Source organism: Lutra lutra, chromosome 12 (genome assembly GCF_902655055.1).
Source record: "Lutra lutra chromosome 12, mLutLut1.2, whole genome shotgun sequence".
In the NCBI taxonomy this organism is placed as follows: domain Eukaryota; kingdom Metazoa; phylum Chordata; class Mammalia; order Carnivora; family Mustelidae; genus Lutra; species Lutra lutra.
The window spans coordinates 301,664-328,248 of NC_062289.1; the positions used below are offsets into that span (position 1 = coordinate 301,664).

Consider the following 26,585-nt stretch of genomic DNA (forward strand, 5'->3'; position numbering starts at 1 on the left):
TCTCTGCGGCTTGTTTACTTCTCATCACAAGCTTATTGATTCTTTAAATGTTTGGTAGAATTGTCCTGTGAGGCTCTCTGGGCCTGGACTTGCCTTTGTGGAAAGTTTTAAAATTACCAGGTCAGTCTCTTCTTACAAGTCTCTTCAGACTTTCTGCTTCTTCCTCAGCTACTTTTCTTAGTGACTTTTACTTACTTAGTTACTTTTCTTAGTAACTTTTATTTAGTTACTTAGTTACTTTTCTTAGTTGCTTGGAATGTGTCCACTGAGTCTAATCTGCTGATGTGTACTTTTGTCTTATTTTTGTTTCTGGGCAGGTGGTTTCTCTTTCGTCCTTGACTTGAATAGTGTGAGTCCCCTTCTCTCTCTCTCTCTCTCGCTCTCTCTTTTGGTTGTTCTAGCTAAAGGTTTGTCAATTTTATTGATTTCCCCCCACAAAGAACCAAATTTTGGTTTTGTTGATTTTCTCTGTTGTGTTTCTATTCTCTCCTGTGTTTATTTTGATTCTAGTATTTCCTTCTCTCCTGCTTACAGCATTGGGTTTAGTTTGCTTTTTCTAGTTTCCTAAGAGTGGAAGGTTAGATTATTGATTTGAGATACTTTTTTCTTTTTTAGTATAGCATGTATAATCGTAAACTTCTAATAAATGCTTTCAGTTAACCCTGAAAGTTTTGGCATGTGGTGTTTTCATTTTCATTGGTCTTAAATACTTTTTAACTTCCTTTGAGATTACTTCTTTGACCCGTTTTTTAATTTATATATGTTGTGTCATTTGCACATATTTGTGAAATCCCCAGATTTTCATCTGTAACTGATTTCTAACTTAACCCATGTAGTTGGAAAATATACCTTATATCATTCCGGTCATTTTAAGCTGAGGTTGGTTTCATGGGGTCACAGAAGGTCTGTCCTGGAAATGTCCCACGTGCACGACACCCTTTGCTGGGTGGAAGTGGAGAGAGACTGTCAGTTTCCTAGAGCGCACGTCTTCCTTCGCCCTTTTGGTTGTTATACCCATGACTGAGAGCGTATATTGAAATCTTCCACTATTTTTGAACTACTTGGTTTTCTTTTTCACTTCTGTCGGGTTTGCCTCCTTTGTTTTGGAGGACTGTTGTTAGGCATGTCTGTGTTTGTTTATACGTTTATACTTTTATCTGACTGATGGATTGGCCCTTTATTATAAATTGTCCCCCTATTTCTAGTCATTTTTTTTGTTTTAAAGTCTCTTTCTTTTCTGATCTTAGTATAGCTACTGCAGACCTCCTATGGTTGCTGTTGTTTGATGAAAAATTTTCCCTTATTTCACTTAAAAAAAAAAGATTTTATTTGTTTATTAGAGAGAGAGAGGGAGGATACATCATACATGAGTGGGGCGAGGGCCAGAGGGAGTGAGAGAGGAAGAAGCAGGCTCCCCGCTAAGCAGGGAGCCTGGCTTGGGGCTCCATCCCAGGACCCTGAGGTCATGACCCGAGCTGAAGGCAGAGGCTTAACCCGCTGAGCCACCCAGGCGCCCCCCCCTTCATTCTTTTACTTTAAACTTACTTGTATCTTTGAATCCAAAGTGTGTTTCCCGTAGACAGCATATAGTAGAATTTAGAAAAAATTCGTTCTGGCAATTATGCCCTTTGATTTGTGTTATTTAATCCATTCGTATTGAATGTTATTTTGATGTGTTTGGACTTGTGTCTGCTGTTCTCCTTTTCTGTCTTCTATGTCCGCGTATGTCTTCTCCTTTCTTACTGCTTGCTTCTGGATTAAGCAGATGTTTCCTAGTATATTAATTCTTTTGATGATCTTTTATTTTTTAAAAAAAGATTTTATTTATTTATTTGAGAGAGAGAACAGGTGAGAGAGCACAAGCAGGGGCAGGCGCAGAGGGAGAAGCAGACTCCCCACCGAGCACTGGGGTCCTGGGACCGAGCCCCACATCCGGCTCCCTGCTCAGCAGGAAGCCCGCTTCTCCCTCTGCCACTTCCCCTGCTCTCTCTCTCTCTGTCAAGTAAAATCTTAAAAAAAAAATCTAGTGTTAAGCTTCTGTAGTGAAAATTTTTTTTCTTTTTTTTTTTTTAAGATTTTTATTTGTTTATATGATAGAGGTCACAAGTAGGCAGAGAAAGAGGAGGAAGCAGGCTCCCCACTGAACAGAGAGCCCGATGTGGGGCTCGATCCCAGAACCCTGAGATCATGACCTGAGCTGAAGGCAGAGACTTTAACCCACTGAGCCACCCAGGCGCCCTTGTAGTGAAATTTTTATTTCAGTTATTGTACTTTTCAATTTCTGAATTTCCATTTGGTTCTTTTTTATAATTTCTATCTTGTACTGCTTTTCTTTTTTTTTTTTTTTTAAAGATTTTATTTATTTATTTGACAGAGAGAGGGTGAGAGAGGGAATATAAGCGGGGTGGGTGGGAGAGGGGGGAGCAGGCTTCCCGCTGAGTGGGGGGCCCAATTCAAGGCACTGGATCCCAGGACTCTGGGATCATGACCTGAGCTGAAGGCAGACGCTTAACCCACTGAGCCGCCCACATGCCCTTGTACTGAAGAGACGCTGTCATTATGCTCTCCTTTACTCCTTTATGATTTTCTTTGGTTCTTTGAAATACTTTCAGTGACTGTTTTGAAGTCATTTCTGCTCAGTCCAGGGGCTGTGCCCCTTCAAGAACAGTTTTGTTTCCTCTTATTTTTCTTCTGTGTATCGGCCACTTTCCCATTTCTTTGCATTTCTCAAACATTTTTTGAAAACTGTGTGTTATAAAATACTGTAGCAACTGCCTCCTGGATCCACCCCGCCCCCACGTTGGTGGGGGGGCTTGTTTGCTGATGTGCCAGTGGGCTTGTCTGGTGCCATCTCTGAACCTGTCCTCCCCCAGGCAGGGCTGTGGGTCTCACTGTCTTTGACCCTCCTGGGTCCCCCCTGTTGAGCTTCTGGGTGGCCGGCCTCCGTCGGAATCACACTCCCCTGTGCGCCTCTGCCCATGGCTAGCAGAGCAGCTGCCCCGGGCGGGTCGATGGCTCTATTGGGTGGGTAGCGCCAGGGGGGCACGAGTGGCTCATCAGGTGGGGGGATCTCGAGGGCAGTCTCCACGGCTGCTGTGCCCCAGGAGGGCTGTTTTTGTCTGATGCACGCGGAGCAGGTCTGCTGGCTCACGAGCACCAGCTTCTCTGGGGTGACGCCCCTGTTCTTCTGCGTGTGGGACTGAGGGGACGGTTCGGCCCTCCCAGTGTGGGACCTCAGTCCCAGGAGCAGGTTGGGGGGGACGGTGTTCCCTGCAGCCTCTGTCGCTGAGTGGTTGGGGAGTAGCGCCCTGCGGGCTCTGCGTGCTTGCCTGGAGCAGTCAGCTGAGGGCTGGGAAGTGCTGGCGGCTGCTGCCCCTGGAGAACCCGCAGCACTGCGGGGCTGGGCGCGTAGTGGCCGCCCCCCTGGAGTGGTGGGGGCCGCGGGCCGAGTCTCAGATGCTCTTCTATTAAACAGAGGTTAGGACACTTCCCGGGACGCGGGCGGCCAGCTGTGTTGTTTTGCCGGGGAGGCGACAGCCTTCCCGTCGTGGAGGAGGTTTCAGGCCGGGAGAACAGGGAGCTTCTCTGGTTCTGCTTAGAACTGCCTGAAGGTGCACCTGCCCGTCCACGGTTGATTTTCTGTTCAGTGGGGGATAGGGCAGGACGTTCACCTAAACAGAAGGTCATGTCCTCCGGTAAGGATTTAGAAGCAGCCTTAAAACTTGAACTGAAGTGCTGTTTTGATTTGGGGAGAAGCTGCGTTTCCGGTGCTCGGCCTCTCTGCTACTCTTCCTGCTGCGTCCAGCACAGGGGCCTCGAGCACCGCCTGCGGCTCCGAGGGCCTGAGCCAGCAGCCTGCCGTGGAGGCCAGTGCAGGCCTCTCAGCCTGGGCCCTCCCGTTGCCCAGGGCAGGGAGCCCCGCTGAGCACAAGTCACAGCACAAAGGACTCCCAAGCCAACAGAGTAAGAAGGAAGGGTCCTGCAATTCAGGGGTGCCGAAGGCCAGCCCATCTGCTCAGAGGTCAACTCCGGGGGCATGGCGGGCCCCCCCTAGGACAGCGTTTTTGAACAAGGGCTGGTGTTCCTACTCACTGGTTAGTCATACTCCGCTCCCAGGGGGGCGCTCTGGGGCCTTTGGGTCCCCGGATCGCCCCCTCGCAGTGGTGGCCTGCCAATCGGCAGGCCTGCCCGGCAAGGCTGGTGTGTGGGTGGTCAGGGAAGGTGGGTCAGTGCGGTGAACCCCGTGGCCCACAGTTCTCTAGTCCTGCAACTGGATTGCATGGCCCTTTGCTAACCCGCTGCATCCCTTTCGGGCAGAGGTTAAGCTGGAGTGGGCTTGGAGGGTTGGGCAGAGTGGCCGTGGAGAGCCAGCTGCCTCCTGACCAGCCCCTCCCTCCCACCAGGAGCCTTGCAGGCCACCCACCCCAGGCTTCCTCTGGTGACCCCTGAGGCACTATGTGTTCCCCCATGGGGCCTGGCACCCCGTCTTCCTTGTTGGAGCGTGAGCCCGCAGATGTGGGGTTGGAGATCGGGACGGTGGCACCAGATTGAGCAGGTGCTCAGCAGTCACAGATGAGCAGTCGTGCCTGGGCGGGGGCGTGTGACCAGAGCTGCGTGTTAGTCTGATCCAGGGTTTTGAAGGAAGGAGTGAGGGTGGCTTTGTTTTCATGAAGACTTGATTTTTAAACATTTGCATTTTTTTGAAAGGCCACAAAGTTAGGGTGGGAGTGCACAGCTTGTTCTCAGCTATTTGCGAGAAAGTGTCTGACTTGTTCCCTGGTGACACCAGACCCTCCAGTGCTGGCTCTGGAAAGCAGGATTCCAGCGTCTGTGGGCCACAGTGAGGTTTGGCTCAGACCAGCCCACCAGCCTCAGCGTGCACTCGCCAGTGCAGGGACGGGTCCCCAGAGCCGCCCGTGTGCTCAGCCGTCCCATGCTCCTGTCCTGTGCTCACAGGGGTCAGTTCCAGACCTTCGTCCTGGGGATCCTGGGGGTCCTGGAGGGTCACAGGGGGGTGGTCCTGGGGGTTCCTGGAGGCTCCTCGGGGGTACTGAGGGCTCTGAGGCAGCTCATCTCATGGTCCCCTGTGCTCTCCCTCCACCAGGGGCCGTGTGGCGCCGTTCCTGGCTCCCACACCTCTCTCTGTGGTTTGTACCTATTTCTGGGGGACACTTGAAAGCTTGTGAAGATCCCACTCCTCCTCAGACTTCCACGCATCCCATGTTTGATGATAAGGGCAGGGATTCATGGCTTCTTGCCTCATTCAGTGACTAAACCCTGTGTCTGGTTGGGTTGCCAGTGGGTCCCTGCATCCTGCCACGATTCTTGGGGTGCTTCCTTGCATCCTGTCACCTCAGAAAGACCCGGGTGTGTCTGGGGCAGCCTCTGCCCCAGCAGCATGGACTCTGCCCCTGGGGAAGGGAGTGCTTTTGCAGACCTGAGTGGAGGGGGAGCCTGGCTGGTCCCCGAGTTCTGCTGAGTCTGGTTCCCAGATGGTGCGGGTCCGCTGCTGGGCTTGGGAATGGAGGACTTGTTGGGAAGCAGCACAGGGGGACTCACCCTGGAGCTGCGTGGGTACGTCTGCCCCCGTGTGGGCGGGGAAGACATGGACATGGTCCTCTGGCCACGAGGATTTCATGCAGTAGACTTTGTCATCGACGTAGCTGACACTGAGCGCTCGGTATGTGCCAGACGCTGTTTTTGTTTTTTTTTTTTTTTTTTAAAGATTTTATTTATTTATTTGACAGGGAGAGAGATCACAAGTAGACAGAGAGGCAGGCAGAGAGAGAGAGAGAGGGAAGCAGGCTCCCTGCTGAGCAGAGAGCCCGATGCGGGCCTCGATCCCAGGACCCTGAGATCATGACCTGAGCCGAAGGCAGCGGCTTAACCCACTGAGCCACCCAGGCGCCCCGCCAGACGCTGTTTTAAGTCTTTTACGAGAAGTTGGTTAATTTTCCCGTGGCCCGTGTGGAGTGTACGGAGATTCCTCCATTTTACAGATGCGGGGACAGGCCCAGAGAGGCTGGGTCGTTGTGCAGGAAGCCACACAACAGTAAGAGGCAGGCTGGGCCCTCTGATGGGTAGGCTGTCCCCGCAGGCCCAGGCCGTGCCCCACCCGGACCCCTCATCTTTTCCCATGGGGACCCTCGCCTGTGGGAGCATCCAAGCCTCCGGGGACTGGGGCTGACCACTCGATGCTAGGCTTGCTGCCCTGCCCGGCCCCCACTTCTGGGCAGAAGCTGCGTGGCGGGAGCCCCAGGCTGCATGCGGCACGAGGCTCTGTGGGCCCCGGCGGTGGGGGTGCCCGTTGGGACAGGCAGTGTCAGGGGCTACAGGAGGACGGAGGCCGGGGGGAGCTCGGCTTCTGGAGCAGGGGTGACGGGCCAGGGGAGTTCTTGGCTTCTGGTGCAGGGGTGATGGAGGCTAGGAGGGAGCTCGGCTTTTGGTATGCAGGGGTGACGGTGGCCAGGGGTGCTCAGCTTTGGTGCGTGATGTTGCTCTGGCTGCTGTGGCAGGCCCTCTTGGTACCTGCATTTCTCCTTGTCCTTGGGGAGTGGCCGGGCCTCACCAGGAGCCACCTGCTGCATGTGGCTGGGGGTCCTGTCCCGAAGGACAGAGCCAGCAGACCCAGTCCGGAGGCAGCCCCAGCTTGTCCCACAGCTCAGCCCTGGCTGTGCCCACGTCACTGGGCACTGTGTGTGTCGTGGACCGTGGGGCGGCAGCCCTCAGTTCACAGCTTCCCCCCTCCCCAGCTTCTGGGGACCTGGGGGCAGAGCTGGCAGAGACCAGGAGCCTGTGTCCAGGGCCAGCAGCTTCTGACAGACGGGAACAGCTATGGACCCCTGCACTCTCCGTGCTTCTCGGGGCACGTGGGGAGCCCGTGGCTATGTGGTGAGCCCGGACTCACCCTGCTTTCTCCAGCAACTTCTGGTTGTCACTTTGGGCCTGGGGAAGGGAGCACACCTGCCTCTTTCCGGCAGGTGGGACTCTGCCCAAACTGGCGGGAGTGGGCCACACGGGGGGTGCTCATGGGCTTCGAGTTCCAGGAGTTGGGTGGAAATCGCAGGAGCAGAAACCGCCCCGGGTGACAGAACTGTTCCATCACTGAGGGGTCCGCAGTGTAGCCCTGATAAGGACCAGCCAGCCAGGAAGTGACCTGTGCGGGCCAGGGTGTCCTCGTCCTCGGGGAGGGCCAGGGTCTCTGTGGCTCCTCCTCCTCAGGGGAGGCTGGGGACGGGGTCTTTTAGGGGCCAACTGATGCTACTGCCCTAGGGGTCAGGCTGCAGAGCTGGGGGCCAGCCATCCCCCCCGCGGCTGGGGCAGCACTTGGACTGGACTCGGCCTCACTCCCTGCCCGGCCAGGCCCTCTGCAGTCCCACGAGGCCCGAAGGCTCTGCGGGGAGGTGCCTAGGCCCCCTTGTAGGCACGCTGGCCTTCGCAGCTCTGCACAGAGCAATGAGGAGTGAAACCAAGTCAGTGCAACCCTGAGACAGCAGCAGCCTCTGGGCCCTCGACTCCCTCAGCCCTGCGGCCGCTGGCAGCTGTCCCTTGCCTGGTGGGGGCTGGGGGTTCCTGCTGTCTCTCTCTGCCTGGTGGGGGCTGGGGGGTCCTGCTGTCCCCCCCGCCTTGCATCCAGCCGGTGGCACTGCCCCAGTATCCCCCAGTGTTTGGTTTGGGGCGTTGGGAGCCGACACGAAGAGCCCTCTGGAGAGGGCGCAGCTCCAAACGGCACGGTTTCCTCCTGGGGGGCAGGCGGAGTCTGGGTGTGGCTCCGGGGTCCCCAATCTGGAGGGCATCTGCAGCTGTGCCTCCTGGACTCAGAGACGTGAAGGCTCCAGCTGAGTGAGGTGGGGGCTGGAGGGGCTCCAGGTCCCCAGATGCCGCCCCAGCCCCCGGTCGGCCCATGAGATGATTGAGAGCCTTCTCGGGCGTGAGGCTGTCCTGGGTTTCGGCAGCCCAAGGGGCTTCAGGCACAGTCAGCCCTGCTGTGTGGCCTCTGTGTCCTTAGAATGAAGGTGGTCAGTGATGACCCCCAGATGATTCCTTTGTGTGTGGGGCCCCCTCCCTCCCTTGAGAAAGAGGGTGCCCCATCTGATGGGGCATGGAGGGGCAGGGGGTCAGCAGTTGTAAGGAATGGCCGTGACCCCAGCAGTAGGGGATCTTTCCCAGACCACCTGTTCACGTGGAGCTGGCTTGGGCGGACCCTGGCTGTCCCTTGGGGACATGTCTGTGGGCCCTCAGGGGGCTGTGGTGAGGTGAGGGCCCAGGTGTAAGCAGGCTTCCCTGGTGAGGAGGGTTAGAAAGGCAGCAGAAAGGACTATAGTTTGCTCTTCAGAGTCTGCGAAAGGAAGGCAGAGCCTGGGGGTTTCCTTCACCTCTTGGACCATCAGCCGTGGGTGCGGTCAGCTCACAGGCCAGATTCCTTCAGGGACTGTGGGCCAGCTCTGGTCCCCCTGCTGGCGTGCTTCCCTTGTCCGCGTGGCTGTCTGAGCTATAAGGGGTCCCCTCCTTCAGCTGGACAGAGCTGGCCCTAATGCCAGAACTCTCGGCTGCAGAAGGAACGTCTGTGTCTCCTCCCAGCAGCCTGACGGACGGTGGTTAGAGTCTGTCCCCAAGAAGCCTTCGCTAACCTGACCTCCTGTCTCAGAGATGGGCTGGGGGACAGAGCACGTCTGGGGGACGGGGTTGGGGAACAGAGTCAGGCTTGGGGGAGAGAGGGGTTCTGGGGAAAGAAGGGGTGGGCGCAGGGGTTCCTGGGGATGGGGGAGCCTGGGGGACAGATGGCCCTGGGAGAGAAAGGAGGACTGGGAGACAAAGGGGGGCTTGGGGGATAGAGAGGGAGGGAACCAGGGGACAGAAAGGGGATTGGGTAAAAGAGAGGAGTTGCTGGGGATGGGGTGGCTGGGGGACAGGGAGGGACAGAGGGGATTGGGGGGCAGAGAGAGGGCTCGGGTTGGGTGGGAAGTGATGAGAGAATTGGGGAGACAGGTGGGGGTGGTGCTCAGGTCTGAGCTGGCCGGCGCTGTGCAGCGATCCGGGCCACTCTCACGCCCGCTGTTGAGAGTGCTTTTGGGCTCGGTGCATGTCACGGCCATCTGGGAACTCAGGCTGGGGACACGCAGCTCCTGTGAGGGCCTGCGCAGCGGAGCTTTCTGGGGGCAGAGTTGAGGGAGGGGGTCTGGCTGAGCGTCAGCCCCGTGTGGCACTGAAGGTGGGGGTGGCCTTGGGCGGGGCATGTAGGTATCTCCTGCTCTGAGGGTTTTGCGTAGCTCCAAACGGCACGGTTTCCTCCTGGGGGGCAGGCGGAGTTCTGGGTGTGGCTCCGGGGTCCCCAATCTGGAGGACATGGAGGCCAGGCCTCTTGGGATGGAAACCTGAAAACCCAGCTTAGGGTTAGGGCCTAGGGGCGTGGCAGGCCCGATCTGCCGGTGTGGAGGCAGGATACCCGGGGGTCTGAGTTGAGGACAGGGGTCACGTGGTGTGTCAGTCTCCGGGTTGGTGGCTGGGGGCGGCTGCCGAATTTGGGGGTGGCCTCAGGCAGGCAAGCAGGTTTCTCCAGGTCAGAGAGTTCTGTGCAGCTCTGGGGGGGCACTGCCTGGGCGAGTATGGGGAGGGGGTCTGGTGTGGCCGAAGCATGTAGTTGATGGGGGCTGGGGGGGCGGGCGTGAGCCGAGACGGTGACGGGGAAGGTTTTGCCACTCAGTGTGCACACCTGTTTTGTGGGTGGCGTCCACGGCGGGTGTGTGGGGCAGTCCGTGTCATCGTGGCCCCAGTGGGCCCTGTTCTCCCGTCTCCCAGGCAGAGTGCACCCCTGGGGCAAGCTGTGTATTCGTGTCTGAAGCCGGCGTGACCGTGTTCTTCCTGCACTCTCACTCCTGACTCAGAAACTCCCCCAAAGTCCCTGCTCTTTGCACGGTGGCTGCTCAGTGTCCTCCTAGAAGGACCAGCCTTCGGAGGGTGAAAGTGCACCTGATCAGAAACCAGGTCTTTCGCTCCCACGGGGGGACTGTCCCCTGCGCGCGTTCCCCAGATGGAGAAGTTGCTTCTGAATCTGGACGGCAGTGGACTGAGCGTGAAGCCTTGGGGGGCTGGTGGCAAGGGAAGGCATTGTGAATCCGGGGAGGCCACTGCCTTCCGACGAGTGGGGTTTTCGGACGTGTAAGTGATGAGGAAGTGTCTGTTCCCCTCTAAGAGGCAGTGGAAAAGCAGGAATCGCTGAAAGTGTCCTTACCCAGTCCCGGAAACCTCTGTTCAGGGCTAAACGCCTTGTTTTCAAGTCTTGTCTAGAAAACACGCTGCGTCTGAGTTCGGTGTGTGGGTCGTGAAAATACTGAGATGTGAGGTCCGCCGACCCTGTTGGGCACCTGGGGCATCCGTCCCGTCCTCGCCCTTCTGTTCCTGGAGCGCTGCGTCCTTCACAGCCACCTGCCTCTCTCTGGGGCACTGCCCCGGGGCGGGGGGGCAGGTGTCACCTAGGGGCTCCTGTGCCTAGGTGTAGCGCCAGTGTTTCTGGGAGGGAAGCCAGACTCTCTTCTCCCTCAGTTTAGTTTAAAAATATTTAACGAAGAGTCTTTCGACATAGGGATCTCTCAGAAGTTGGTTCCGATACAGATTGGGGATCGGTGCTTCTTACTAAGCATCTTCTTTCTCATTTCATGCCGTTTCATGCCTTCTGCATTTATCCAGTATTACCTCAGCTGACGTTTTTCTTATATAATTTCCACTTTTATATCCTTACTGCTTAATTCAGTGAAGTGTATCAGACACAGGTGATGGGCGGATGGGTTGCTGAGTTTATTTTAAATTGCCCAGGAAAAAAATGACAGCACCTTCTACTTAAAATTTAAGAGAAGTATTTTTAACTTTAGCATTAGAAAGTACACTTACTGAAGTGGATGTTTATATCTGTATCTCTCTGTATAAAACATTTTATATACGTTGAAACTGTTGTCCTCTACTAGATATTAAAATTTCTTCTTTCAGGTGTATTTCACATACCATAAACTTTACCCTTGAAGTCCTTTTGAGATAAATTTTGCATCAAATTCACCATTTTAATCACCTTGAAGTATATGGCTTAGTGGTTTTTAGTACATTCACAATGTTGTATAACCACCACCGCTATCTAATTATAGAGCATTTCTTGGGACACCTTGCTGGCTTAGTCAGAAAACCATGAGACTCTTGGGGTTGTGAGTTCAAGCCCCTTGAACTTCCATCCCCCCAAAAAGGAACCCTTTACCTCCCAATTTCTCTGTTACCCAAACCCTGGGAAACCCCTTGTCTGTGTTCTGTCTCCAGATTGCTAGGTCTGGACATTTCCTGTCAGGGAGTGACCCGTCTGTGAGGGAGTGACCTGTCTGTGGCTTCTTCCACTCAGCATAATGTTTTCCAGGTTCCTCCATGGCGCCTTCTGCCTTCCCGTGGCCGGGTGATTTTCTGTGGTTGACTGGTCCGTCACCCCACGTTCACCCCATCGTCCGTCGATGAAACCTTCGTGAATCCCATATAGCTGTGGATGTTTGTGTACAAGTTTATACGACGTGTGTTTCCGGTTCTTTGGGGACGTCTGTGGGGTGGGACTGTTGGCCGGGCAGCAACTCCACGTGAAATCATAGAGGGACTCCAGACGGTTTCCCAAAGGGCACCGTTCAGCCTTCCTGCCAGCTGCATGCCCACTTTCCAGTTTGCCCACATCTGCACCAAAACTTCTGTCTTTCTGCTCACCGTCGTGGTCGCTGCGAAGTGGGTCAGTGCGGCTGTGGCTGGCCCTTCTCTGATGACTGGTGCTGTTAGGTGTCTTTTCACGTGCTTCTTGGTCATTTGTGTGACTTCGAGAAAGTGTTTGGGTCCCTTACCCATTTTTTAATTGGGTTGTCATTTTGTTATAAACCATATATAGTCAGGAAGAATATTGCTTCTTGAGCTGTCCCAGGAATTCTAAATGATGCTTATTTTATGGATTGCTGAAAGTGTTGTTTCATTTCTCTTGGCCCTGCTGTCTTAGGGGATGGACCTGGACATGCGTCGTCTTCCCCACAGCGGCCGCAGGAGAACTGACCGGCTTGGTGTGGGGACAAGTCAGGTGGTGGGGCCCAACCAGGTCCTGGGAACCCCTCAGGGGCTACTGTCTGGGGTCCCCTGGTTCTGGCTGTGGCACTGAGGAGGAGCTGAGAACGTGTCCCGGTGGTGGTGTTGCTTGACTCCTGGAGTCCAGAAGGCAGAGGCGGTGGCGGAGGGGGCCCCAGAGGGAGCCCCTCTGACCTCAGGTCCTTCGTCGGGCAGCTGGGCCCCCGGTGAGCTCCGGAGCCTGACACCGGTGCGTGGCCCCTGCCTTCGCGCTGCGCTGGTCTTCAGCCCGGGCCGGCTGACCCCGAGGCGGCCCAACCGTCGCACACCCACGAGTGCGGCCCAGGTGGCCCTTGGCCACGGTGCGGGTGCGGTCTTGTGGGTGGGCGAGGCTGCCCGGAGAAGCCGGGCCAGGCCTCGGGGGGACATCGGGGTGGCGGGAGCGCCTTGAGCGTGGCTGCTGGGTGCACGGGGTGTGTCCTTCTCGCCTTCCTCTGTGCCATGTTTAGGGTTCCTTCGGCCTTGTTCTGCTTATTTTCTTAATGATATTCAAGAGAATAGTTGTCCTGTATTCTTGGGTGAAATTACTGACCAGGTTTAGAAATTGTCCTTGGGTTGCTTCTGTCATGGACAGAAGGTAGAGCCTTCCCGTTGGGTGGTGACCCCCCTCCCCCGCCCGGGGCAGAGTAGAGCTGTTGGGGGAGGGGCATTCGTCCGGGAAGGCTGCACTCAGGGGCTGAGGGTGGGCTGAGGTCTGTGACGACCTTCCGAGCTACAGTTCTGCTCCAGATTGGGACTTTGTGGAAATCCAGCCTTACGTCACTGACGGGGGATGGCTGGGTCATGCATCTGTTGGTGTTTCCTTGTTAAACCGGGAGAATCCGGGACAAATCCATGGTATTTGGTGTTCTGCGCTGAGGCACAGCCGCGGCGCTATTTGCAGAGACGTGTCACTGGTCAGGACTGTCCCGTGGGGTCCCTGGGCCATGGGCCTCTGCGGCTTCTGGGACTTCTGCGTGTGGGACGGTCACTTCCTACCCCGGCAAAGGACGCTGGCAGTCTCGAGTGGCACTGCCCCCCCCCCGAATTTCTGGTTGGGGAGGAATTGGGAAGAAGGGTGCCAGGTGGGCACAGGGAGTTTGGTGACGGGTGTGGTGTCCTCGGGGTCAGGGGCCAGACCTGGCTTCTGCTCTGTGGACACACTTTCCACAGTGCCATGCCCATGAGCACAGAGCTGGGAAAGCGGGTAGCTTGCCGCGTCCCCAGCTTTGCCGGCTGAGGCCCGTGTCACTTAGGGTACCTCTTGCACTTGGCCACGGGGCTACCCTCCCCACCCCGGAACCCCAGAGACTCAGGAACATCTCCCCCCAGAAAAGGTGGGGTCCGCAGTATGAGGGAAGAAAAGGAACTTGTGAACTGAGGGTTGTGTCCCACAGGAAAGGACGTCTGTCCTGTGGTCTGGGGAGTGTGTGCTCCTGAGAGCCCTGTGTGGCCAGAGAGCAGCAAACAGGGAAAGCCTGGATCATGGAGGCGGGGCTGCTGGGCTCCCCCAGTGAGCGGCTGTGTGGCCTGGGGCGAGCATCGAGGCCTGGCTGGGAGGGCGGGGAAGCTCACGGGATGTGCGGGGTATGTGAGGGGTGACAGGGTATGTGAGGGGTGACGGCCAGCCCAGACGGAGTGCCCGCAGGCTGTGCTGCGGGGGGAGGCACGTCCCTCCAGCCACTCGGGGTGGGGGATCAGGCCCGGGACCCTGGGCAGCAGCAGGGGTCTCAGCTGGGAAGGGGCTCTTCTCCACTTTTGTGGAAATCCCTAGGACAGCTGCCGTCCTGTGTAGTCGCCCCTGAATGTAGCTCGGGAGCCTGTGGTCTGGTGGTGTGGATGGGGCCCGGGGTGGCTCCTGAGCACTGGGGGCCCTTCTCCCTACTGTGTGGCTCCGTGGCTCCCCAGTCCCTGTGGGCCACCCCATGTTGCTGAGAGACAGTCAGCACACAGCAAGCCTGTATTAAGGTGTACGGTTTGGGTGAGTGTGGACGCATGCCTGTGACACCCTCCCCAGTGCGGTCTGAGAGCCCAAGCGTGCCTGCCCCCCCGAGTTCCCTCTGTCACCCCAGCTGCCTACCCCCAGCAGGCACCACTGATCGCTTCCCCTGCACGTCCACTTGCATTGACTGGACTTCAGCGTAGATGGAGTCGTCCCACGCGTCCCCTGTTCCGCTGGCTCCGTCCACACGGCAGAGCTGCCTGTACTATGTCCGAGCTGTGGCGTGAGCGGTCCGGTCCGCCCGTGCTGGTGTCGGTGGTACCGGGCCTTGGAGCTGTGCCGTGGGGCTGGTCCAAATAAGGCTGCTCAGAACATCTGTGGACGGGTCCTCCTATAACCGTGTGCCTTCTCTCCCCGGGGTACACGTGGGCGTGCACTGGCCGGACCTGACGGTAAGTAGGTTCGGCTTCCTCGGAAACCATCCACGGTGTCCGAGTGCCGCCCGGCGCCCCCCGCGGCGTGCGGTCTCCTGGCTGACACCTCTCACTGGTGATGGTGGGCACCTTGGCCCGGGCCAGCTGTCGTCTCTGCGTCTTTGCTGGTGAGGTGCCCCGATCGGCCGGCTGGAACACTGTTCTCACCGAGCTCTGAGGGGTTTTTTTTTCTTTAACATTTTTAATTTTAAGAAATCCACTTTACCAGTTTGTTCTTTTACGGGTGATGCTTTTGAAGTATCAGAAACCTTCGTATAACTGTAGTTTTGTCTTTTACACTTATTTATTTTAAAGATTTTATTTATTTATTTGAGAGTGAGAGAGAGTGGGCACACACAAGCGTGGGGTGAGGGGCCGAGGGCGACGCAGACCCCCACCGAGCAGGGAGCCCGACGCGGGACCCGATCCCAGGGCCCCGGGATCATATCCGGAGCCGAAGGCAGACGCCTCATCCACGGAGCCCCCCAGGCGCCCCTGGGTTCTACGTTTAGATCTGTGATCTGCTTTGAGTTCCTCTTTGTTGATGATGTGAGCTATAGCTACAGCCTGTGTCTGCATGTGGTTGTCCAACACCGACTTTTCTCTGCTAAATTGCCTTCGCGTGTTTATCGAAGATCAGCGTCTGATTCCTCCGTCCCTGGTCAGGACCACACTGTCTTGGTAATAAGTCTTAGAATCAGGTGTTGTTAGTCTTCAACTTTGTTCTGGATTCTGTGCATTTCTGTAGAATTTTAGAATCGGTCTGTCAATTTCTACAAAAAACATGCTAGGATTTGGGGATTATTTTGAGTCTTAGATTAATCTGGGGGAAACTGACATCTTCGCGGTAATGCAGAAGGTGTTCACACAGCAGCCTCAGAAGGGCCTGTGTGCGCAGTTGGCCCAGGGCTGGTGCCCGGATTTCTAGGAGACTTTGCCTCTGTCCCAGCACGGGGGCTGTGTGTGCCTGGCTGTGGGTATGACGGGGGATGTGCTGAACACCGGCTTCCTTTCTGGCGGTTGGGGCTGTGAGACGCACCAGGCAGGGTGTTTGCAGTAAGAACTCTGGGCTTTGAGTCTTCGGGAGCTTCCCTGGTGGAGCCTGACACCTGTTGTCAGTAGTTTGTTGCTGGAGGAGTTAAGCTCCTCCCGTGTCAGCCCTTCTAGAAAAATCACTGGACCCAGGGCTGGTCTGGGAACCCACACAGAGCACCGAGGCTTCCAGCCCATGAGCACCGTGTGTGTCTGAATTTCACTGTGTGCTGGTCTCACACATCACACTGGTCCCTGCGTGACTCACCCTCGGTAGTATCCTAGATGGTTTTGCTTTTTAAACTGTACTTTCTCGTTGTTCACTGCTCGTACGTAGAGACCCAGTTGGTTTTTGTGTGCTGAGTTTACCATCTGCAAGCTTGCTGAACTAATGGGTACTAGTGGATTCCTATCCACTAGTATTTGTAAAATAGGGTCATGATCACGTCACCTGCAAAGAGAGGTGGGGCTCCCTCTTCCTTCCCGGACAGATGTGTCTCATTTCTCCTGCTGCGTCGCTGTGACAAACTCTGGGGTAGAGTCGAGCAGCACTGGCGAGCCCTCCTGTCCCGATCCCGGTCTCAGGCTTCCCGGTCTCAGGGTGTCCGCACGAGTGTGGGATTAGCCGCAGAGTTTTTGTGTGTTTTGTCCTCAGGTCGTGGAAGTTCCCTTTATTCCTCCATTGTTCATCAGGACTACGTGTGGAGTTTCGTCAGATGCTTTTTCTTCACCTGTTGAGATGAGCGTATGTTTTCCTTTTTTAGATTAGTAAGATGTAGTGCATCGCGTGATTGGTTCCTGGGCAGTCATGCAGCCTTGTGCTCCCGGGATGAACCCTGCTCGGTCGCGAGGTGCTAACCCTTCTGTGTGCGAGTTTATTTGCTGCAGCCTCTTCCGAGTTCTTATGTCTGTGTTCACAAAAGCTGTTGGTCTGTGGTTTGCTTACGATGCCTTTATCTGGTGTTGGTGTCGGAGCGATGCCAGTGCCATGGAGTGAGCTGGGAGTTGCTCCGTACTTTTCGGTTTACTCGATGAGTTTGTAAGGTCCCTCGGGGAAGCCATCTGTGCCCGGAGTTATCTTTGTGGGAAGTTTTTAATTCACATTCAGCTTCCTGATGGGTATGTGGTTACTTGTTTTATTCATTTCCTCTTGACTCCTTTACAGTTTCTCTTTTATCCTGCCTAGAGATGGTGGGTCTCGTTTTGGTTTCACTGGTTTTCTCTTTTTTCCTGTTTTCTGGATATTGGTTTCTGTTATTCTTACTTCCTTTTATCTGTTCACTTTGGGTTTAAAGATTGATTGACGTGTTTTTGGAGGGAGCGTGAGCGGGAGGGGCAGAGGGAGAGGGAGAGACTTCCAAGCAGGCTCCCCACTGAGCACAGAGCCCGACGTGGGGCTCGATCCCACGACCCTGAGCTCACGGCCTGAGCGGAAACCAAGAGCTGGACGCCCCACCGACTGAGCCACCCAGGTGCCCGTTGCCGGTGGGTGTAACTTGACCTCCCCTGCGCTCCCGCACCCTTGCTCTCGGGCACAGGCACCGCGGCTGAGCCAGCGGCCAGGAGCCTCTTCACAGTGGCGCGGTGGACTTGGACGTTGCCTCCAAGTTCGTTATGTTCAGTGCAAAATACTTTCTAATTTCCTTTGCTGGCTTTAATTTCTCTTTTTCCGTATCCATTCATGGGCATTGGCTTGAGGCTTACAGTTGTCATCTTTCCCTCTGTCTGCCTGGGGGGACGCCCGGGCGCTGCGCGTGCTGCTGAGAGCCCGGCCCACGGCTGGGTCCCCTTGCCCCGTCTCTGCGGGCGATCGCTGGACGGCTCTCCTTTGCGTGTGCTGAACCCCTGCTCTTTCGTTCTTATTTTTGTTCGAGTCACTTATTAAAGAGAATGAAATTATGAGAAAAATATTGTATACATCCACGCACTTAGTTACCACGTCCTTGCCGGAGATGTTAGATCCGGATTTCCATCCGGTGCCGCGCTCCTCCTCCGTAACATTTCTAGCGCCATGGGTCTCTGGTGATGGATTTTTTAAGCTTTTAAATGTAAAAAAGTCTTTATCACCCACATTCATGTTGGAAGACATTTCCGTGAGGTCTGACAGTCTAAGCGGATGCGTTTTTCTCTCGGTCGGCGCAGGTGAGCTCTCACTGCCTGGGCTGCACGGGACAAGCGACCCGAGGTCGCGTTCTCCGTTCCTCTGCGTGTGAACTGTCTTCTGGCTGCCATCATCGTTCCCGTGTTATTACTCGTTTTGAGATGTGTCGTTACCATGACGCAGTTTTCCTCAGGTTTCTTGTGCTGCTTTGGTTTATGACTCACAGTGTCCATAAAATTTTGGAAAATTTTGGCCCTACTTCAACAATCTTGGCCCCTTTTTTCTGCCCTCCCCCACCCCAAAATTCAGGGTTCCATACCACACAGCTATGCTCTTTGAAGTTGTCCCACAGCTTACTAATGCTCTGTTAAAAAAATTCTCTTTTCTGTCATATTTTGCAGCTTCTCTTCCTTTGTCTTCAGGTTTCCTAATCTTTTCTTCTTTGTCTGATCTGATGTGAATCCCGTCCATATATTTTTCATCTCAGATCCCAGGTGGCTTTTTTTGGGGGGGTAGGTCTTAAAAAATGTGTATATGTGTAATATATATTCGGTGTGTACGTATGTTCTATAAATACAGGATTTTCTGTCTCTGACCTTTTGAGCATGTGTGGAACAGAGTTATAACGGCGGTTTTGATCGCCTTGTCAGCTAAATGCCAACATTCACGTCGGTTGTGCGTGTCTTTGCAGTCGGCCGATCTGTCGCTCCATCATAGGCCACGTTTCCTCTCCTTTGCCTGCTCCCCTGTGGCCGTCAGACCGCCCTTGGCGTCTGGGGCGTCCTCAGTTTCCACAGGTGCGTGAGCTTTGTTCTGGGGATGCGGTTAAGGAGCTTGGAAACAGTTTGGTCTTTTTAGGTCTTGCTTTTCTGATGAGTCGGCTGGGACCAGAGCGTTGCCCAGTCTGGACTGGTGACTCCCGGAGCACGTTCTGCCCAAAGCCCCGAGAATCGGGAGGTTCCCCTTCTGGCGGGCAGGGAGCACTCCTGGCCCTTTGCGGATGCTGGGCACGGTGAGCGCTCACCCACCCTGGTGGCTCTTTCCCCAGGCTTGTGGCCGGTGCTCCCCGAGGGCCTGGGCAGGACGCTCTGCAGAGCTCCGGCATTCTCCGTGCTGTCCTGCTTCATGGAGTTTTGTCCTGCCGACTCCAGCCGCCTTGTCACCTGGATGCAGCTCCGGGTTTCTGTGGGCTCGGCCTGGGTCCCCTGGAAACTCACTCTAGCCTGACCTGCGGTGGTCAGTTCTGGGCTCCCTTCACCTGTTTCCCATCTGCCAGAGGTCACTGTCCTTTCCTGCCTTGTACCCAGTGATCTGCAGACATACATTCTGCCCATTTCTCAGTTGTGTGGGGGAGTAAGGCTGGTCTCTGCGGCGACGGGAAAGGGGGTGGAAGCTCAGTTTTCCTGGTCGGGGCCTTCGCACGCCCCTCGCCTCCCGTGGCTGCTGCGTGTGGACACGCCTCTCACCGGGATCTTCCTCCCCCACAGCCCAGACTTCAGCAGCACGGAAGGATGCCTCAGCCCTCCTCCCAGCCGCAGCAGTGACGGTGGCGGACGGTGCCTTTTGCTTCCTTCGCTCCGGATTCGAATAGCTGCGCTTGGAGGCACGGGGACGCCGCTTCCCCTTCTTTTCTGTCCTGGGCTCGTTTCCCTCCACGTAGCGTCCTCCAGGTTCATCCGCGTTTTCACATGCTGCAGAATCTTCCGTTTCAAGGCAGACTAATGGTCCGTCGACGTGTCGGCCACCGTTTGCGTCTCCATCCACCTGTTGACGGACAGCAAGTGGCTTCCGGGTCCCGCTCCCGGGAGCCCCGCCGCTGGGACCCCGGGCGCAGCTGTCCCCGCGTCCCTGTCCCCGCTCTCGGGGCGCACAGCCGGGAGGAGAGTCCCAGCTCCTGCGGTGATTCCGTGTTTGCTGTTGCGAGGACGCCCTCTGCGCTTTCCGTGGGGGCCTCCACACCCCCACCAGCAGCCCGCGAGGGCCCCGTTTCGCCACGTCCTCACCCCCCGCCGACTTCTGTCGTTGGAAGGGTGAAGCGGTGGCGCCCTTGGTTTTGACTTGCGCTTCCCGAACGATGAGCGGCCCTGGGGACCTCCTCATGCGTTGCTGCAGGCCCTCTCGGAGACATGCCTGTTCGGCTCCTCTGACCCTTTGAAAATGGGTTGGTTGGCTGGTTTCCGAGCTGTGAGCCTTCTGTATATTCCACACACACGAGTTCCCCCTGGACCTGGGAGTCGCAGAAACCTTCTCCTGTTCCCTGGGTTGCCCTTCACTGTTGATTATGTCCTTTGAAACACAGATTTTTAAAAAAATTTAATGTTTTCAGCTCTATTGAGATAGTATTGATATATGACCATTTAAATTTAAGACACGCAGTGTGATGTTTTAATACATAGATATGGTGAACTAAGTGCATGGTAAGATTAAGTAATACTTCCACACCTTTACATGATTATTTTTATAATTTTTATTTTATTATATTTAAGATGTATTCTCTCAACACATTAAAACATTTTTTTAATTTTAATTTTAATTTTTTAAAAATATTTTGTGTATGTATTTGACCCAGAGAGCGTACAAGCAGGAGGAGTAGCTGACAGAGGGAGAGGGAGAGGGGGAGAAGCAGGCCCCGTGCTGAGCAGGGAGCCCGACACGGGGCTTGATCCCAGGACCCGGGATCATGACCCGAGCTGAAAGCAGTTAGTTGCTTAACCTACTGAGCCTCCCCAGGCGCGCAGCCTTTTTTTTTTTTTTTTAAGTTTTTTTAAAAACTCTGTACCCAGCGTGGGGCTTGAATGCATGACCCCAAGATCAGGAGTCACACGCTCCACGAGCCGAGCCAGCCAGGTGCCCCACCCGCTCTCAGGCATTACTTATAGGGTACGTTCTGTACATGAGACCCCAAACTGGAGGTCTGTACCCTGGGACTGACCTCTCCCCACCCCAGTCCTGGAAGCCACCGTTCTCCTCTCCGTTTCTCTGAGTTTGGCATTTTGGATTCCACATCTGAGGGAGAACATACAGTGCTTGTCCTTCTCTGATAGATTTTACTCACATAACGTCCTCAATTTCTATGTTGTCACTAGAGGCAAGATTCCATCCTCCCCGCCTTTTTAATGGCTGAACCGTTATCCCGTCCCCTCTCGACTGTCACTCAGGTTGTTGGCTGCTGTGAGTGACGCCGCAGTGGACATGGGGCCCGGATACCTCTTCCGGATGCTGCTTGCATTTCCTCAGGTTCTGTTCCAGAGGGGGCCACCAGAGCATAGGGTAGCCCTGCTTTCGACTTCTTGAGGAGCCTCTGTACCATTCCCCACGGCGGCCGCACCAGCCCGCCTTCCCTCCAGCGGTGTGTGCGGCCCCCCTTCTCCGCCTGCTCGCCCGCACCTGCTGTCCCTTGTCCTCCCGAGTCTCGCCTTCCGACAGCTATGGGGCAGTCTCTTCGAGGTTCTGATTTGCACTTCCCTGGCGCGGAGGGACTTGAGCATCTGTCCAAGTGTCCGTCGGCCATCGGAGTGTCTACTTGGGAAAAGACCTGGACTGCTAATCTAGTCAGTCCTATGACCGTTTTTTAACTGGATTGGCTTTTTAAACTTTTTCCCCTTTGTGTTGAATGAGTTTCATATGTGATTTGGTATAACCCCAGTAAGAGTGACAGTTCGCACATATTTTCTCCCACTCAGTAGGTCTCCTTTTCGCTTTGCTGGTTGTTTGTTTGTTTTGCTGTGTGGCTGCCGTCCAGTTTGATGTGGTTCCACTCATTCTTGCTTTTATTCCTTGCACATTTTTTTTTGAGATTTTATTCATTCATTTGATAGAGGCACAGTGAGAGAGGGAGCACAAGCAGAGGGAGCGGGAGAGGGGGAAGCAGGCTCCTTGCTGAGCAGGGAGCCCGATGTGGGGCTCCATCCCAGAACCCTGGGATCATGACCTGAGCCAAAGGCAGAGGCTTAATGACGGAGCCCCCCAGGCGCCCTATTCCTTGCACTTTTGATGTCATATCCAAAAAATTGTTGCCAAGACCAATAATGTCAAAGAGCTTTTCCTTAGGAACACAGAAGGCTCAAATTCTGATCTCACCACATTGAGTTTTGCTTTTGCTGCTACATCGCAGAGACCATCGAAAATCCAACACCCTGAAGCCTTCTGTATTTTCTTCTCAGAGTTTTGTTCCTCATGTTTAGGTTTTTGATCCATTTTGAGTTAATTTTTGTATATGTGAAGGTAAGGGTCTAGCTTCAGTCTTTTCCCAGAAGCTTCTGGTAGGATTTTCTGTTAGTCATTTGTTAACTGATGTGCTCCTTGAGAACCTGAAATAGAAAGGCTTCGGACAGACTGAGCTCAGGCCTTGTTTGCTCAGCTCAGGCCCCCGAACCGTCTCCCGCCGCTTAGCTCATCCCGGTCCTGGCCCCTGTCCTCGGCTCTGAGCATGCTCCCCCCACTCCCCGGCACAAGGGCAGGAACTCCCCAGGTCTGAGGTGCGTGTCCTTGCTGCATCTTCTCGTGATTCCATGTTTTCTGTAGGGGATGCCTCAGTGTCTGCCCCCAGCCTGGGCCCCAGGCCACCCCTCCCGGGCAGCGGGGCTTTGCTCAGGAAGCACAACCGCTCCCACTGTGCCCTGCTCTGGGACGTGTCGTCACACCTGCATACTGTGTCCACCCTCCTCTGGCCTCCTGCCCACACTCTGTCTGCTTTCTAGCTCAGACTTGGGGCGGTGTTCTCGTACAGAGTGAGGGAGTGGAGCTGGGCGGGAGGGCCCGGGGCGGGGAGGACAGGCACCTGTACGCGGGTTGGACATTCCCTTCAGGGTACTTCCCGGCCCCTGGGTGGCCAGCCCCCTAGCCCGCACCCTTGCCCACGCCCAGACCCTGCCAGTGAGGGCCAGGCCAGTCCTGGGGTGCATCATGCCCCCCCATGTTCTCTCTGTATTTGTCCCCATTTTCCTGACCTTCCCTGAAGCCATGTCTGTCCCCAGGGCCTCCCGTGTTTATCTGCCAAAGCCCAGGAACTTCATGTGGTTTGCTGATGGTGAGTGCCTGTGAGTTCGGTTTCTGCAGGACGCATCTGTCAAGCAGACGACGTTCTGTCAGTGATGTGTGTAGTGATGACAAGCACATAGCTTTGCTGGGCGCTTATGGGCTGGGCACTCTGTGCCCGGTTCAGAAGATTAACTGCTGAAACAACCCTAGGAGGGAGATTATATTCCTTTTTTACGTCTGAAGAAATGAGACGTGTGGTTAGCAGTGCAGTCGTGGAGGGAAGGGGCAAGGATTTCACCCAGGAAGAGGGTTCGGAGGCTCCAGTACGGTCCCTGCCTATGTCATCAGCGGATTGAAGGATTTTAGCGTCTTTACATTGAATTCATATCTGTATCAAGGCTCCCTCACCAGTGCCTTTGTCAAGAGCATATGGAGCCCCACAGCCCATATCTGTCTTCTGTACACTGACCTTGACCTCACTCAGTTCACATCCTGTCCTCATGCTGACCATGACCCGTGTGCCTAGTTTACATTTCTTTCTCCCTCTTGCCCTAGACTTTGACCCTCACCACTTCTGGCACTGGAGCAGCTTTGGGGACTATGTGCAGTGTGTCCTGGCCTTCACAGGAGTGGCGGGCTACGTCACATACCTGTCCATTGACTCAGCCCTGTTTGTGGAGACCCTGGGCTTCCTGGCTGTGCTGACTGAGGCCATGCTGGGGGTCCCACAGCTCTACCGCAACTACCGCCACCAGTCCACCGAGGGAATGAGGTAGGTGGGCCTGAGTCGCTCTCACTGCACCTGTTGGTACCAGTGTGCCGGCGTGTTTGGTAAAAACCAAATGTGTACAGACTTGGCTGCTGTGTTTTACGTTGTATCTGTGAGACGCCAGGTGGAGAGCAGACGTCTGGATGCGTGAGTAGACGTGTTTGTGTGGAACACGTAAGGGGATGCCGTGACCCCCTTGTGAAACAGATACGTGGTATAGGGTCTTCCGGGTTGAACCTGGAGCACTGTCGTGGGAGGATGTGTGGAGCACAGAGGATGAGAAGGGAGAAGGCTCTGCCCATGGAGCACAGGTGAGCAGAGGCGGCTCTGGTGCCCGGCGGTGGGGGTTGTGTCCCGAGATACATTCTTGGTGGTAGCCGTGTGTCTCCTCAGGGCCCTCCGTGTGTTCAGATGCCCTCCCGGTCACAGGAGGCCCGTGTGGAACGGGTCTCGAAGGCGCTGGGTGGAGCCCTCCACCAGCCTGTGAAAGTCGCCTGCGGCGTTGGAATAAGGTGTCGATGGGAATTCCAGGCCGTGGACGGGCTTGCTCTGTAGCTTTGTCATTCCTGCTGGGGGCTTCTCCCGTACTTACTTGCTTCCTGTGATGGGGAGCTTCCTCCCCAGGCATGAGGACCCCTGCACAAAGCTCTGCTCGAGGGCCCGTAGTAGCACCTGAACCTCTCTTGCCTTTTCCTCGAGATCCATGCAGCCCCTCAGCCCCTCCCAGGGTGGTCCTGTGTGTGCGAGGGCAGCATCGTGACCCCACTCCCCTGGGGGCCTCCTGTCTGTGCTGCTCTCCCTTGCTCTGTCGGCCGTCCATCCCATGATGGCTTACAGCCCCTTCCTTACCCAGTTCTCCCTGGGTGGGTCTGTTCGAGTGACGCATGACAGAAGTCTAGTGTGCAGCTTCAGATCGGAATGTGCTGTGGGAGACCTGTGCCGGGACTGGGGCAGGGTATCCCCTCCCTGGGGAGCCTTGGCACCTGCAGACTCCCGAGGCTAACCGCCTGGTCTGTGGCCACGGCACACGCTCAGAGTGAGCTCACACCACTCCTGTACCTACCGCTCTGTAGCCCACCTGTGTGTGCGGTGGCACCCGGGCTGCCACCATTCACTGGCTAGGTCCTGTGGCCACTCTTAGTATGTCCAGCACACACGGGACACCCTGGCAGTTGAATCTGACATTGTCTCAATTTTCCAAGTCTGAGCTGCTGTGATGGGGAAGGACTATCCGTGGGTCAGAGGTGGGTCGGAGTAGAGGCTGCTGATGCCTCTGGCTATAGACGATGGTCCATGGATGGAAAGCTGAGTTCACAGACGTCTCTAGAAGGCAGAGATTCAAGGTTTTTCTTTTAAGATTTATTTTAGAGAGCAGTGTGGGGGGGCGCAGAGGGAGGGGAGAATCCCAAGCAGACCCCCACTGAGCACAGAGCCCGGCACGGGGCTCCATCCCCGACCCTTTGAGCATGACCTGAACCAAAATCAACAGTTGGACCTCAGCAGACTGAGCCACCCGGGTGCCCCAGGATTCAAGCCTCGTAATGTAGGAAATGACGCAACAGCTCAATCCCCTGAGATGAGCAGAGCGCCAGGCAGTCAGGAAGTGACAACACTATCCCGTTCGTGGTGCTGTGGAGACTAACCAAGGAGGTAGCAGACTCGGGCAGTGGAAACTAGAGCAGTGTTGAAGGAACTTGAAGACATGAGTCCATGGGAAGACATTCCGCGTCCACAGCCTGGAAGATTCAGGACTGTTAAAATGTCAACACTTCCCAAGGCAACCTCAGGTTTAGTGGATCCCTTTCAAAATCCCAGTGACTTTTTTTTGCGGAAATAGAAAAACGTGTCCTAAAATTCACACGGAATAACAAGGGACCTGAAATAGTCAAAACAGTCTCAAAAAGGAACAAAACTAGAGGACACACCTTCAGATTTCAAAAATGGCTATGCAGGTGCCTCGAGGCTGTCCTGTTGGCGTACAGACAGACGCGTGGGGTAGAGCAGGAGCCCAGAAATGACCCTTACGTGTGTGGTTCAGTGGCTTTCGGCAGGGGTGCCAAGACCACTCAGTGGAGAAGGACAGTGTTCTCAGCCTGTGGTGCTGACAGTGGAAGGAGTTTGGCGCGCCCACAGAGCCGTGCGGCCGCCACCTCTGTGTCACGTTAGAACATTTTCCTCCCCCCACAGAGGAACTTTGTACCTGCTGGTCATCACCCTTCATTCGCTCCCAACCTCCCCCACCTCCGGCCCTTGGCTGCCCCGGACCGGCTGTCTCTGGGACGCTGGACGTAAATGGAGCCGTGGGGAAGCGGACCGCGCTCCCAGGCTCTACGGTGCACGACATATCCGAGCTCGGCTCCCAGGCCGGACCACAGTCTGGTCGTGCGGACGCACCCGCGCCTGTTCTTCAGCTGGCGGACATCTGGGTGTCCGGCATCCTTTGGCTGTTACAGGTAATGCTGCCGTCACGTACAAGTTTCTGCTGGACACTTGCATTCCTTTCTCTGGGAGCAGACCAGGTGGCACTATTGGGTTGGACGGCGGCTCTGGGTTTAATGATTTGAGGATGGTCATGCTGGGTCCACAGTGGCACGTGAGGGTTCCGACCCGGCATCTCACCGACGCCTGTTACCATGTGGCCTGTTGATTCTAGCCGTCCTCGCGGGTGTCCTGTGGGCTCTCCTGGCTCCATGCGGTTTTGGTTTGCATTTCCCTGTGATAATGAGGTTGAGCATCTTCTCACATGCTCTTTGGCCATCCTGTGTGTCTTTGGAGAAACGTCTGTTCTAGTCCTTCTGCCTGTTTTAAATTTGGTGGTCTGTTTTTTTATTACTGAGTTGTAGAGTTCCTTATGTGCACTGGCACTACAGCCGTATCAGGCGTATGATTCGTAATTTTTTTCTCCCCTCCGGTGGGTTGTCTCTTCACTTTCCTGATATTTTCCTTTTCAGCACAAAAGATTTTAAATTTGCTGAAGTTAATGAATTTGTGTGTGTGTCGGGGGGGGGGGGTTGCTGCTCATGCCTTTGTCATCATACCCAAGAAACCCGTCGGACCCAAGGTCACAAAAACCTGTTCCTTTGGGATGTGTTTTGGGTGGGTTTTGAATTACAGGAGAGCTTTTGATTCGTGGAAGGAAGAAGGTCTAGGTCTAGGCTGAGGGTAGCAGTGAGGGGAGGC

At 55.3% G+C, this 26,585-nt stretch overlaps 1 protein-coding gene across 5 annotated transcripts in view; it reads left to right on the top strand.

Moving 5' to 3' along the window:
- Positions 1–26,585, top strand: part of SLC66A2 (solute carrier family 66 member 2) — a 51,416-nt gene that overhangs the window by 18,569 nt on the left and 6,262 nt on the right. For 4 of the 5 annotated variants that reach the window (XM_047696765.1, XM_047696767.1, XM_047696768.1 and 1 more), the window contains one exon: positions 23,192–23,408. In XM_047696765.1, the coding sequence (XP_047552721.1) occupies positions 23,192–23,408 (217 nt within the window). Of the gene's footprint in view, positions 1–23,191; positions 23,409–23,798; positions 23,990–26,585 lie in introns of all 5 variants that reach the window. The other variant, XR_007121811.1, reaches the window with a different exon arrangement.